The sequence below is a fragment of the Erpetoichthys calabaricus genome, chromosome 1 (genome assembly GCF_900747795.2).
Source record: "Erpetoichthys calabaricus chromosome 1, fErpCal1.3, whole genome shotgun sequence".
NCBI classification, from domain to species: domain Eukaryota; kingdom Metazoa; phylum Chordata; class Cladistia; order Polypteriformes; family Polypteridae; genus Erpetoichthys; species Erpetoichthys calabaricus.
The window spans coordinates 232,497,627-232,512,762 of NC_041394.2; the positions used below are offsets into that span (position 1 = coordinate 232,497,627).

The window sequence follows — 15,136 nt, forward strand, 5'->3', positions numbered from 1 at the left end:
AATGTTTTGAAAGAACTGACACTTCTCTTCTGTATTTTATTTTCTGAATATCGTATGAACATTTTGACTGCAATCAATGAAAATATACTATGGAATGACAATAAATAATGAATAATGATCCAGAATGCAATTTTAAGTGGTTCAAGCGTTTACCTCCAGATTTAGAAACCTCTTGAAGTTCATCGGGTTCTACAAACTCACAGGGAAGTTCATTGAAAATTTCTTGAGCCCCCTACAATAAAATAAGATTTCTTTGTTACAACATTCTATACACATTATCATAAATTAACTGTATTTTTATTTAGCATTTCAAAAAAAGAGAATACTCCACTAAACTAATCCTAATTAGAAAGCTGTCTTCCCCAGAATATGAAATTCTGAGCCAGTGTACAGGGAAATAAAAGTAAACTACCACAGACAGATAAAGACGACAAAAATAGAAATGATAAATAGACACAGGCAGACAGTAATACTATAGCAGATAGATAAATCTCAACACTGTTGATTTGGCAATACTACTACTATTAATTTATCAGTACTGCTTGGCCTGAGGAATGATCTCTACCTTGCTGTTATAATTACACTAATGCTGACAGCATATTTTTGAAAGTTTGCTGAACCATGGAAAGCTAGCTCCATGTACTTTCCACCATGTCTGAGGTTCTGTTTTATTGACTCTGCTAGCAAGCTGTTTCACCTATATGTATCTTTCCATAAAGAAAAAACATAAAAAGGCACCTGGTTTGAATGGAAGAGATTAGTGAAGAGGCTAGACAGAATCCTAGTCAGTGAACAGACAGGGATAAATATAGCAGATTTAAGTATATTTCATTTAATACAAAAAGAAAACTGAATCAAAGGTCTCTGGAGAGTTATTATCCTCAAATTCTTCTAAAGAAGTGGTTATAAAAAATGAGATATTTTTAAATTATTTAAGCAAAACAGCAAAGGACAAAATGATATAGAATCATAGCCGTTTTTTAAAAAGAAAACATATAGGCTATCAAGATAACTGGCTGTCAAAAATGTGTTCATGCCAACTTAAGTGCAAAAGTGATTGGGTTAGTAATCCTCGCGGTGTGGACTCCGGTCAAGCAAAAAGAATGCACCTGATCACAATTTGGAGTGGCACAGCAATGGATCTGAATACTTATATTAATGACAGATTTCAGTTCTTTATTTTTAAGAAATCTGCAAACCTTTCTGCAAATCACGTTTATACTTTATCAACAGGGTTATTAAGTATAGATTGATGGGCAAAAATTGCAAATTGATCCATATAAATTAAATCTACAAAACAATAAAGTAGGTCGAAAGTGAAGAGGTCCAAATTCTTTCTGAATCCACTGTATGTAGAAAAAACTTTATGTATTTCAATGAACAGTCAGAGGAGTTTGGCGATTTCCACAACAAATGAACCATCCACAGAGCGGCAATCCCCTACACAAGATCCTACTGTGATGCCCACAGCCTTGGCTTCTTCTTGAACCCAGATATCTATAGTTATCCCTGTGATGGCTAGGAAAATGAGGACATATAAAAACAAGCAAGGTGGATGCATCTACTGTAGCTTCAGGCATGCTTTGAGAGAGCAATGATATGATTGATCAGATGACAATTTTATTTGTTCAGCTTGCAGTGTCATGAGTGTAAGAGAGACAAAAATAATAGTGTGATGAATCACTTTTTAATACTTTGTCCTATATCAACCCTAGAAAATGACAAAGGCTTTGCACTCATTCTTTAATTTCATGTGCGTTTAAGTAGCCATCCATTTTCTAATGTACAGTTTGCAGTTGTGACAGAAATGTGGCATGCACCATGCTTATAGAAATGTGCGCGCTGGCATTGAGGAACAGCTTAGCAAGTAAAACTTGAGGCAAGTTTCAGACAAAGTGGCTATTTGGTTTGCCTACACTGCCGTTGAAATAAGCTGCTCCAGTTGTTTATACCAAAATAAAATATATTTAGTGCTTTAAAATACAAAGCAATATGATTATGCCAGGTAGCACATCATTGCTAAATATCCATATGCAAATGACAAATTTGTGCCATTCATTTAGTTTTTGAAGCCAAACTAAGGTCTATTCATATAGCCCATAAAATGTGACAAACATAGAGGAAAGCACATATGTCATGTACTTGAAAGGAACAATTCTGAGTGTGATGAAGTGTACTGGCTAATCTGAAGGTCCAGTTAATATTTTACTTCTGGACTAGTACACAGAGTAAGCAATAACAAAGTCTGATCCGTCATATAAGATACTTTAAAAACAATTTAATGTAAAAATAAATAAATAAATAAACGGACAGACAAATTTAATAAATTAAAGTTCCAAGATTTCAACATTTTGAAAGTGAACCAATCTGACTTATTTGTTACTCTTTAGTTTGTTTTTAACCACCCAATTATGCAAATATAAATTTTACAATAGCAAATATTACAAACGTAACAGAGAGTTTCTTTGACAAACCAGCTTTTAAAAGCATACTGTTAAAAAGAGTTTGTTTAAATTAAAATATCATGAATTATCTTGGAATTCAGTAATTTAACAGTACAGTACAGTAGTATTTTTCAGTTACCAGAGATACAATGTCAGAAAGTAAATCCAGAATGTGCAAATGGTATGATAAATTAGGTAGTCCATCTTGATGATATCCTTTATGAACCCTATGCTGAAATCCCCTCAACATTATAAAATTTCCCCTTTTTGTTGTTTTTGATATTTGAGATTGCCGATTCAAGTTCACTTAAATGATATTTGGGTAACTCCTTGATGGGTATACCAGTATTTTACTACTGTGGCAATGTGGTATAGTTTTTGACTTTGGACATCAATCCCTGAGGCTGAGGGTTCAAATCCTGATACTGACACTCTGTAACCACAAGCAGGTCACTTTACCTTCTTTTGCTCTAGATGGAAAAACAAAAGAAATGAAACCAGTTGTATTTCAAATTTATAAGTCACCATGGAAAAGGGATCAGCCAAATAATATATTAGTATTTATATATTTTATATTCTATTGCAGAAAAAGGCACAATATTGTTCACTTTAATAATGGAGGTAACTTTTAATAAAAATTGTTCAATGTGATTTCTGTTTTTGATGTAGTATCGAAAGGTAGTGAGTATTGTGAAATTTCACTGGTACTGGCATTGAATACTAGAATTCTGGTATTTTGGCATTCCTAGCCTGCACATTAACAAGGAATCAGCTTGCTTCCCCATTGCACTGCCACGCACCCCTAAAATGTAGTACCACACCTGCTCTATGCTATATATTGCAATTAAATATTAACTGGCTCAAAAAATTCAAATCTGATAAACTGAGTTCTTAAAGTGGGCAACTTTCTGAACTAGCACCTGACAATATCACACATCGTCTTAGAAAAAGAGTCACAATTATATCTAACTTCCTGCTAGTGTATAGGTGGTGTATTTTATACGCATCACCTTTTTTCTTATATTTGAATCCATGACCTATTCTCTCTCCAGAACACAAATGGAAAACTTTCATGAAATAGACCTAAAATAACTTCTTCTTGTTTGTTTAATGAAGAGGTAATTAATAAAATTAATTTAATTAATACATTTTTTACCAAACTCAGTGCTGAAAATTATGAGAATTTTCTATTGGATATACCATTTAGAAGATGATCATATTTCCGGAGAAACAAAACATCGGCTCAGTTGATCGAGCTGCCCTGTGGGACATCCTGAGGGTTCACGGGATCCCCTCGAGATTGCTGGATATCATGGCTGGCCTGTACACTGGTACTGTGAGTGCTGTGCAGAGTGGAGGCAGGACCTCTGCATTTTTCCCAGTTGATTCTGGGGTTCATCAGGGGTGTGTTCTTGCTCTTACTCTGTTCAATGCTTGTATGGACTGGGTGTTGGGCAAGGTAGTGGGGTCAAGCGGCTGTGGGACATCTGTTGGTGAAGAAAGATTCACGGATCTTGACTTTACTGATGATGCTGTGATCTTCGCAGAGTCCATGAAGGCTCTGATTGAGGCACTCGAGAGACTGAGCGAGGAGTCTGAGTGTCTGGGCTTGCGAGTGTCCTGGATAAAAACCAAGATCCAGGCCTTTAATAACATCTTGGGCACAGCCATCAGCAGTGTGTCTGTCTGCAGAGACAGTGTCGACCTTGCTGAGAGGTTTACTTACCTTGGCAGTGACATTCATGTCTCTGGTGACTCTTCCTATGAAGTCAGTAGACGGATTAGGGGAGCATGGGGGGTCATGAGGTCACTGGAAAGGAGTGTGTGGCACTCCCGATATCTATGCAAAAGGACGAAGGTCCAAGTCTTTAGAGTCCTGGGGCTTCCTGTCTTGCTATATGGTTGCAAGATGTGGACGCTATCCAGTGACCTGAGATGAAGACTGGACTCCTTTGGTACTGTGTCTCTCCGAAAGAACCTTGGGTACCGTTGGTTTGACTTTGTGTCGAATGAGCTGCTGCTCATGGAGTCCCGAATGAGGCACATTACCTGCATTGTGAGGGAGCGTCAGTTACGGCACTACGGCCATGTGGCGCATTTCCCCGAGTGTGATCTGGCTTGTAAGATCCTCATTGTTGGGGACCCAAGTGGCTGGACCAGGCCAAGGGGTCGCCCACGTAACACCTGGCTGCGGCAGACAGAGGGTCATTTCCGGAGGGTGGGACTGGACCACGTGTCTACCTAGGGGGTTGCAAACCGGGATCCGAGTTGTTTCTTTGTGTAGTGGGTGCGGCAACGCACTGTGCCAGTGCATGCTCCCCAACTTGACTTGACTTGATATCATTTATGTTCACAATTTTGAAATATCACATTATCATACTTTTCAAACTTTAGAATATCTTTTAACTTCCAAAGATGGAAGATATTCTAAAGTTTAAAAGGTATGATAATGAGTTATTCAACACAGCATTTATACTGCTATTTGAGACAAAATATAACTGAAACAGACTGATCAGAAAAACTGGTCTGAACCAAGAGCTTTGCACTAGTATATACAGATCAACGTATAAAACCCTACTACATACAGATATCTTCAAGAAAAATGATTTGATAAATCATGGAAGTTTACGGTAAAAACCTACAAGAAAAAATTATTGCATAAAATCATTAATAAATATCTAAACAAACCTAAGGTACAGATTATAAAACATTCCTCTGTTAGACTAAAAGGTTAAACAGAAAAAAAAACTTGCATGGTTAGAAAGTTTAGAGAAAAATAAATAGTTCTTTTACCTTTGAAACATTTCCAGTCCCAGTAAAGACAAATGTAAGAGGACCAATTGACTTGGGCATCAAACCTAAAGCAATTTCATAGCCAGCATCTCTTACTGCCTGAACAGCCTGACTACTGTTTCGGTAATTATGTGCCATGCCAATATGCTGAAAACAGAAAAGTTTATTACATGGATTATTCTAGAAATTAAAGCAAAAACATAAAAAAATACAAAACAAAATCTCAATACCATAAAAGGCGTCTGATGTCCTAAAGCAAGCAGGCGCAAACCTAGTCCATGCAAAATATTAATCATTCCTACAGTGAGGGAGAAAACAGAGACAGAGAGAAAGAGAGGTGTATTACCACTGAAATACCACATACCACATTGCATCTGATAATGACAAAAAGGCAAGTATACCAGCTACACCAGCCCACTGTCCAAAGGCCACTATTCTGAGACCATTGTGATCCACCATCTTCTCGTAATCAATAAGTCGAACCTCCTAATTGTGGAAAAAAGACATTAATTTTCAATATACAGATTAGAGCAGCAATGAACAGATTTAAAATCTGCCACGATGTTGGGGTTGGATGTCGGTCTCGTAAGGTTTTTCGGGCAGCTGCGCAGAAGGCGACTGCGCATTCGGCTTCGGACGTGCGCAGAAGGCGACTGCGCATTCGGCTTCGGACGTGCGCAGAAGGCGACTGCGCATTCGGCTTTGGACGGACGTGAGTGAGTGAGTGAGTTAGGAGGCAGGCAAATTATGTATTAAGATTTCATTAACATGCTTAAGATAATTTTATCTAAAAAGTGAACTGCAAAACATCTGGTACATTTATGCTAGGAACTGAAATGTTCCCACTCTAAATGCTGCCAAATTCATAAAGTTGTCTTTACAATAAAAACTGCTTCAAAAGCACATTGGTCTTTTCCCCCAACATGTCATGTAACTTGCCAGCACTCTATTTTCATTCCCTGGATATAGTTTTGCAAGGTATTTGTAACACAAAAGAAATATGCCTTTGAAATATTTTATTCTTTTCCTTCACTATAGTTTGCACAAGAGAACCTTTCCATCAAAAGACAACCCATTTCTGTGGTTATGCACTGCACTAAAATTCTACCAAGTCACTGCACCATCAGTTCTGGTTGTCTTTAAAGTCTTCAACAACTTCTAAAATGACACAGTTTCAGGAGGTTGTCCTGGCAGAGAAACCTGCCATCTGCCGGTTTAAGGAGTTATGCCAACCTTCTGCCAGTTTTTCAGGTTCTCCACGTAATTCTGTTTTACTTTTGCGATTTAATCACAGGACACCATTCCCAGTGGTAGGGAATATTGCTCTCTGCCAGCATCTTCCTAAACATTAGAGGTGCTCTGTGTCTACTCTCAGGACCTTGCCACTCCTGTCTTATTATAAGGTATTACTAAGAATGGAGGGTAGCATATATTATTGTAATAAAAACAGTAAGCAAAGAATGACTAATCACATAATAAGACTGTCAAACAAAAAAGGTAAAGAATTTATTGGACAGGGCAAAAATGGTTGTTTCTTCGAATGTTAAAAATATTAAGATTAACAAGAAAGTAATTTATTACATTTTTATTAACAAGGAAATAGTAAAAACTTTCCAAACATTAGCTATAGTAAATACACACCTTTTTTAAAATCTCATCTAGTAGTCCCATATTAGCCTCTTGAGCTTTTATGGTATGGGAGAAAAAGGCATAAGTCTTGAGAGGGATCAGCCTCTCATCAGGAGGCCTCTTAACACCAATGATCAAAGAAGCTTCAGAAATGTCTTCCTGGATGATGGCACCAGCCTTAGCATAGTACTAAAAAGAAAAATGGCTGAAAATTAATGTAAAAAAATAATATGGATTTTACTCATTAAAGATATATTAGCATGCTGTCATTTTGTAGTCTCAACTTAAAATAAGACAACATTGACCTTAATTTCCAGTTTTCCCAGGAGTTATTGCCATGAAGCCTAATGTTGCATTGGCACTTATAATTATAAGGATTAAAAGAATAGATTAGAAATAGCTTGCTATTTTTCTCTGCCGTCCTAGATCCCCCACTCCCCCATTTTGCCTCCCAACATGAGGTTAGACCACACTACAAAATGACAGCAAAAGCTCAGAAGCAAGATCTTCATGACCAAAAAATTAACTTTGTGAGCTGGAATGTTAAATCGCTGAATCATGAATTAAAGAGAAAGAAAGTATTCTCTCACCTAACAGGTCTAAATGCCAAATAGTATTTTTACAGGAGACCCGCTTATTAAGCAAAGATCAGTTTTGACTGCACAGAGACTGGACTGGCCAAATATTCCATTCCAGCTTTGCAAAGAAAACTAGAGCTATGGGAATTCTTGTACATAGAACAATAACATTTGTAGTAACAGATGTAGTATCTGATCCTGAAGGGAGATATGTGATTGTCATAGGTAAATTATTTAACTGAAAAGTGATTTTGATAAATATCTACATACCCAGTGTGGATGATTGGGACTTCATCCAAAACATATTTGCATCCATTCCCAATGTGAACACACATAAAATTATAATGGCTGGGGAATTTAATTGTGTTTTAAATCCAGACCTAGATAGGTCTCCTACTACAGGGACAATGACGTCTAACACCACAAAAACAATTACAGAGTTTGTAATAGATCACAACTTATCAGACCCCTGGAGATTTTTAAACCCAAACTCAAAAGCATATTCCTTCTACTCACCAGTGCATTACTGCTACATAAGAATTGATTTTTTTTTTTTATAGATAATTTCTTCCCTACGATTAAATCTTGTAAATACGATGCTATGGTTATTTCTGACAACGCTCCTTTGATCATGGAGCTAAAATCACTATGCCCCACATACTTATCTCAAAGATGGCGTCTTAACCCACTTTTATTAGCAGACAAAGAACTGTACAGAATTTATATCCAGGCAAATCAATTTTTTTGTGAGATAAATACATCCTCTGAGGTTTCTGCAGGAATACTCTGGGAAACTCTGAAGGCTTTCTTAAGAGGACAGATTATCTCATATCTTACCCACAAAAATAAATTGGAAACCAAGAAGGTATTAGAGCTAATCAGTGAAATTTCCAGAATACATCAAGAACATGCCAGCTATCCAAATGAAGCACTTCATAGGAAAAGACAGGCTCTGCATTCAGAACTCAACCTCTTGATAACTAAAGAAACAGAACAACTCATTTTTAAATTAAGACATCATAACTAGAGCATGGAGAGAAAGCTATTAAAATTTTAGCCCCACAAATCCATAAGCAGGAAGCTCACAATGCAATCCCAACAATTACCAACACAAACGGAGACAAAATCACTGATCATAAAAAAATAATGCACACATTTAGAGACTACTTTAAGTCTTCATATTCTACTGAGCTTAAAGAAGACAAGACACAACCTAATGCATTTCTGGATGCATTACAGATACCACAAATAGATACTCTCAGTGCAGAGGAATTACTAGATGCTATAAACTCATTTCAGAGTGGGAAAAGGAGCAGGCCCTGATGGCTACCCTGCCGAATTTTATAAAAAATTCTCAATTAAGCTAGCTCCCCTTTTATTAGCAACATTTACAGAAGCTAGAGACAATAAAATTCTACCTCAGACTTTTCATCAACTCTAGTTACCGTCCTTCCTAAGCAAAATAAGGACTTATTAGAATGTGCATCATATAGACCAATCTCACTTTTGAATAACAATGTAAAGATACTTTCCAAAGTCCTAGCTAGAAGGATTGAGAAAGTGCTTCCTTCGGTAATATCACAAGACCAAACTGGCAGACACTTAGCTTCCAATCTTTGACGCCTGTTTAATGTGATATATTTAACCACAAAGTCAAAACACCCCAGAGATATTATTATTGTTGGATGCAGAAAAAGTATTTGTTATGGATGAATGGAACTACATTTTTACCATATTGGAGAAATTTGGGTCTGGCCCAAACATCTGTGCATGGATCAAATTACTGTATACCTGTCCAGAAGCTTCAGTTCGTATTAACATCAATTCAGACTACTTCAAACTAGAACGGGGTACTAGACAAGAATGTCCCTTGTCACCACTGTTGTTTGCAATTGCCATTGAGCCACTGGCTTCTCACTGTCGAAATGTATATGAGATAAAGGGGATTACCAGAGAAGGACTTGGAACAGAAAATTTCTTTATATGTAGATGATATGGTACTCTGTATATCAGATCCACAAAATACTGTGCCTGCGGTCCTAACAGCACTTGCAGAATTTCAAAAGATTTCTCGTCTCAGAATTAATTTGAACAAAAGTGTGCTCTTTCCAGTGAATTCTCAATCTCACAAAATTAGATTGGACACCTTTCCTTTTATCATTGCAGATCAGTTTAAATACCATGGGGTAAACATCATGAGTAAACATAAAGCTCTTTATCAACACAATTTTGCTGTCTGCCTGGTAAAAATTAAGCAAGACTTGCATAGTCTACCCTTCATCTCAGTTTAGCTGGAAGAATTAACACTGTCAAGATGAATATCCTCCCAAAGCTTCTTTTTCTATTTCAAAACATTCCAATATACATCAATAAATCATTTTTTAAGAAATTAGAGTCAACCATATCCTCATTTATTTGGAATTCAAAGCATCCACTTATCCAAAAGGCGAACCTACAAAGACCTAAGGAACAAGGTGGCTTGGCTTTACCTAACTTTCACTTTTATTACTGGGCGGCGAATATACAAGCTATAAAAACCTGAACACAAATAGGTGAGCAGACACAGGCTTTGTCTGCAATAGAACTAAAATCCTGTAGTACGTATGTATCTTCCTTGCTTTGTACCACAATAAGTACATGTCATCGCCAATATACTAACAACCCAATACTGCTTCACTCACTCAGAATATGGAACCACTGCAGGAAGTATTTTAAGACAGAGAAGCTTTTATCTGTGGCACCTCTGCACGATAACCACCTTTTTCCACCTGCTCAAACGTACAGAGTTTTTAATGTGTGGAAATCATCCGGGATTAAATCACTTAGAGACATGTATATAGACAATGTCTTTGCATGCTACAAACAACTATACTCCAAATTTAACTTTCCAGCAACACATTTCTTTCACTACTTTCAAATTACAAACTTTGTTAAACAAAACCTACCCAATTTCCCTCACCTCCCACAATCTTGAGGACTCAAACAGCATTTCTGTAATATATAAAAACATTTTAAGTCCCTCCCTTTCAAAGATCCCAGAGTACAGTGGAAAAAGGATCTCTCACTCAACATCTCAGAAAAGGAATGGAAGGTAGGAATCCACAGAATTCACTTGGGCTCCATATGCGCAAAGCATACAATTTTTCAACTTAAAATTATATATCGAGCACATCTCTCTCGTTTAAAATTGTCCAAAATGTTTCCCTGGCAAGATCCAACCTGCGAATGTTGCAATCAAGTTCCAGCCTCACTGGGCCACATGTTTTGGGTGTGCACCAAATTAACATCATTTTGGACAAAAATTTTTAAATGCCACTCAGACAGTCTGGGTGTCACAATTCCTCCTAATCCACTGCTGTGTTTTGTGTACTTCCATATGGGCTTAAAGTGAAGAAGGACAAACAGATTGTTATTGCCTTTACTTCACTATTGGCATGTAGACTTATCTCACTCATCTGGAAGAATCCTAACTCACCTCTTTTAAGTCAATGGATAAATGATGTTATATATTATCTAAAATTGGAAAAAATCTAATTCTCACTTAAAGGATCTGCACAAAACTTTTTCAAAACCTGTCAAGATCTGATAAATAATGTTTTAGAATAAGCATTTAAATTGAGGAAATGGATTCTCTCCCCTTTTTCAATTCTACCTATTTTAATTAATTTACATATTTTTACTATTATTAAAGTGCTACTCTGATGACCTAGCTCTCTTTCTCATGGGTGGGGGTCGATTTCTTTCAAACCAGTTTTGTTAAACTTGACTTGCATGTATGGAATGTCTTTTGATTTTAATAAAATAAAATATAAAAAAGATATATTAGCATGCTTAAAATAAGTTGTATAAATAAATATTTGGTTTTAAACAGATGATAAAGATACATTTTGCTTTAAAAAGTTTCTTCCGCTAACTGAAAAGCCTATACCATAACCTACTGTTCAAAAAACACCTTTATAAGTTCTGTGACTACACTCTGACAGTGTAAAAAATGTTAACTTCTCAAGTTCTTCCTTCTTCTATCAAAATAACTTAAGAAATTTTACAACTTGATTTATACTAAGGTGTTTTCCCTTGCATTATCTTCTTTCCTGTACAGGTTTCCTCATTTAATCATTTGAAACTTTTCACTGTTATAGCAAAGGTTTAACATATTGTAATAGGTGATGTTAACAATAGACACAAAAATACAGAGAAGCACTTCAATCAAGTATTATTTTACCAGCAAACCCGCGATTCTCAAAAGAATCGCAAATCTAAGAATGGCAATCACTTTCTGTTCCCTCCGATATTTGGAGGGAAGAAAAATCATGGAGGGTGGGTGCGTCCTGGGAAAGTTTTCATTTTATTAAATAAATATATTTGTACTAAAGCGGTTTCTTTTTGGAGCCGTGACTCATCTGGTTCTGGTGTTTCAGAAGCAAGTTGTAGGCGCCTGCGTTTATTGTTTTTATCCATGCGGTCTCGTATTTGTTTTTTTATGGATGTGTCATTAGCTAGAAGTCGTTTGCTGATGGCAGCGGATTTGTGTGCTGAAGTGACCATGGCTGCGGATCCGGGCTTGGAGGGCTACATTACTAAACGAAGGAGGTATATGCGGTGGTGTGCGCAGTCGTGTTCGGGCGGAGGTTATACTGTGTATGGCTTGCTTGTGGCCTCTGGCATCTGTGCATATATACAACCTGGCATGCACGCTTTACCTCAAGTTTAGTTTACAGGTCGTGTTGTGTTGTTTGGGTGCCACCTACTGAATCTGGGAAGCCGCTGGGTTTGACTCTGGGGCGCTGAGGCACAGTGCGCGTGCTTTCGGCGCGTCTGGTATCTGTGCATATATACAACCTTCGTTTAGTAATATAGATATACCATCAAACTGTGTGTGTGTTTATATGACTGCTTCCTCATTTTGTTCATTACATTTAGAGATGACAAGTTTTGCTTTCCTTAACATATTAGCACCTCTGAAAAGGTGAATAGGACCACAAAAGAAATTCCATCAAGGTCTGACACCTTCCCTTTTCTCATGGGGTTTCTCATTAAAGTCTCTTTAATGTTTAACGTTGACAAACAGGAATCTAAAACAGAAGCCTTCTCCTTAAATAAATTAAAAACTGGCAGAAATAGGTAGAAAACTTTATAAAACGTGTAGGAGATGGTGCTGTCCAGTGAGGTGGGGGCTGAAAGAGAGATCTCAGTCCATGTCAACAGAAAGCGCTCTACTTTGCATTGTTTACAGTCAGCCCTGCATGAACAGAGATGGGAGTTCTCCATTTAGCTCAAGAGAGGTGCTTTTGAAAGCCTTTGTAATCCAGACTTGACTGGTTCACATCTGACCCCGAGTAGTTACCACAATACAAAAGGTGTGACCTGGGATTGGCCATGGTACAATTCCATGAAAGAACAATCTGCTCCTTTTTAAACACTGTGATTAAAATAGATATATAACCAAAGGCAAATATGATAAAAAAAACATTTAAACAACTCACAAGTAATTTTAAAACATAAAATTTTCCTATGATTAACCAAAAAACAACAGATATAATAAATAATAAATAATATAATAAAGTACTACAATATTTTAAATGACAAACTGATGACAAATATGAAGACTTATGTGAATTAGAAGGTTATTTTTTATTTTAATTTTAGTGTTTGCTAAAGATGCTTTGGTGGTACAATGAAAAATTACACCTTTTATATATAGCACAATTAAAAATAGATAATTAGTAATTTATCATTACTGCTGTAAAAGAAGGGATGGTGACAAAATAGCTACATAAATGGTATGTGAATATTTACAACAAGCAGATTGTACTTTACAATATAAAACTGAAAAAAGTGCCTACTATGAACCACGCATTTAAAACGCATTATATGGCATGTCATATGGCAAAAAAGTAGTCTAGTAATAAAAATACAAAGGATTATCTAACAAAACATCACTTGAAGAATTGTTACTGTGAAGACTACTGATATATATGAATTCTATTTACACAATTATGAACTGATTTGACTCAAATCATTAAAGGATGATTTGACTCAATATTTTTCTTATTAGGTACATATAGGATGAAAAAGAAGCACTTTGAACATGTTAATATTTGAATAAATGTAAGCCTGCCATACTAGTACCATGTATTTAATTGTATATAATTATGTATGGGCGGCACGGTGGCGCCGTTGGTAGCGCTGCTGCCTCACAGTTGGGAGATCTGGGGACCTGGGTTTGCTTCCCGGGTCCTCCCTGCGTGGAGTCTGCATGTTCCCCCCGTGTCTGCGTGGGTTTCCTCCGGGCACTCCGGTTTCCTCCCACAGTCCAAAGACATGCAGGTTAGGTGGATTGGCGATTCTAAATTGGCCCTAGTGTGTGCTTGGTGTGTGGGTGTGTTTGTGTGTGTCCTGCGGTGGGTTGGCACCCTGCCCGGGATTGGTTCCTGCCTTGTGCCCTGTGTTGGCTGGGATTGGCTCCAGCAGACCCCCGTGACCCCGTGTTCGGATTCAGCTGGTTGCAAAATGGATGGATAATTATGTATTCTCAAGTAATTTTACTGTTGAAAATCTCAATGAGAAAATGTAGCATGTTTATGCCCACATTTTTAGTTATTTTATCTTTCTTTAAAATCTTATATCAAATAAAATGACTTACTTTATCATGGATAGCTCTTCTGTTTGAAGGCTGCACCAAGACTTTATATCCAGAGTTTGTTATCTCTTTGATGTGCTTAGGTGCCAAGGGAGCACGTCTTTCCCATACACTGACATCCTCTCTTCTGATTGCCAGTACACTTTTTTGAAGATGATTGTGACAACATCTGGCATGGATTTTCAAGTTACTTGTAATCCACCTCATATTGTACTGTAAATGCTGGTACATGGCTAATCTTAGACTGGAAGGGGAAAAACACAAATAAATAAAATGAACATTGCTTAAATAAAATTAAACAATAAACATCAAAAGAAGCTATCAGTTCTCAATAACTATTTATGAAAGTGGTAATAAAGATACAGAGATGAGTTCAAAATAGTTCTGTAGTAGCTGATTAGTTGATGGTGTCCATAGATGATTAATCTATAAATTCAATAGTCTTCAACTAGTAAATGGTCAGTCAGTGAGTGGAGGCTCCTGTAAAGTTTTAAGAACTAAAGAGGGGTACCAAGCACCTCTTTTTAGTCTAAATGCAAAATAGTCTCAGGGTTTAAATATCACAGATTCTATTCTAGTAAGTAGTGAATGAACAAGATCTACTTTATTATTTATCATAAGCTTACTGGGAGTTCATACAAAACAAATTCATGTTTTTTCAACTTCTAAGGTACTGTTAAATCTACAGTATAGATAAAAAAGCAAGTTGCCAGCAATGTAACATAAAGTAGTCCTGAGATTTGCAAATTTCATAAAGTTATATGAATAGAGTTTTACTGGGTTTAGGGGTCTGTTCATGTCAAGTCTTTTCTTATATTCCTATGAGAAACTTTTGATATGCCTTCAATCCCAGCATTCATATAAATAAAGTATATCCACCTATTTTTGTTACATATATCTTTTTCCCATATTTAATAAACCACTTAAAAAATCATTACATAATAAATGAGATCTTAGTGGCATTTAGGGGTGGTCTTTGATCAGTTAAATTGGATTCCTACTCTAACTCTTAAGTTTGTATGTTTGCTTATCATAATTAAGCTACAATCTGT

At 36.6% G+C, this 15,136-nt stretch overlaps 1 protein-coding gene across 2 annotated transcripts in view; it reads right to left on the bottom strand.

The window, feature by feature from the left end:
* aass (aminoadipate-semialdehyde synthase) overlaps positions 1–15,136 on the bottom strand; it is a 97,271-nt gene that overhangs the window by 62,333 nt on the left and 19,802 nt on the right. For both annotated transcript variants that reach the window (XM_028812529.2, XM_051929807.1), the window contains 6 exons: positions 14,088–14,328; positions 6,879–7,055; positions 5,639–5,723; positions 5,468–5,535; positions 5,238–5,384; positions 154–232 (listed from right to left, as the gene is read on the bottom strand). In XM_028812529.2, the coding sequence (XP_028668362.1) occupies positions 154–232; positions 5,238–5,384; positions 5,468–5,535; positions 5,639–5,723; positions 6,879–7,055; positions 14,088–14,315 (784 nt within the window). In that variant the 5' untranslated portion in view covers positions 14,316–14,328. The remainder of the gene's footprint in view (positions 1–153; positions 233–5,237; positions 5,385–5,467; positions 5,536–5,638; positions 5,724–6,878; positions 7,056–14,087; positions 14,329–15,136) is intronic.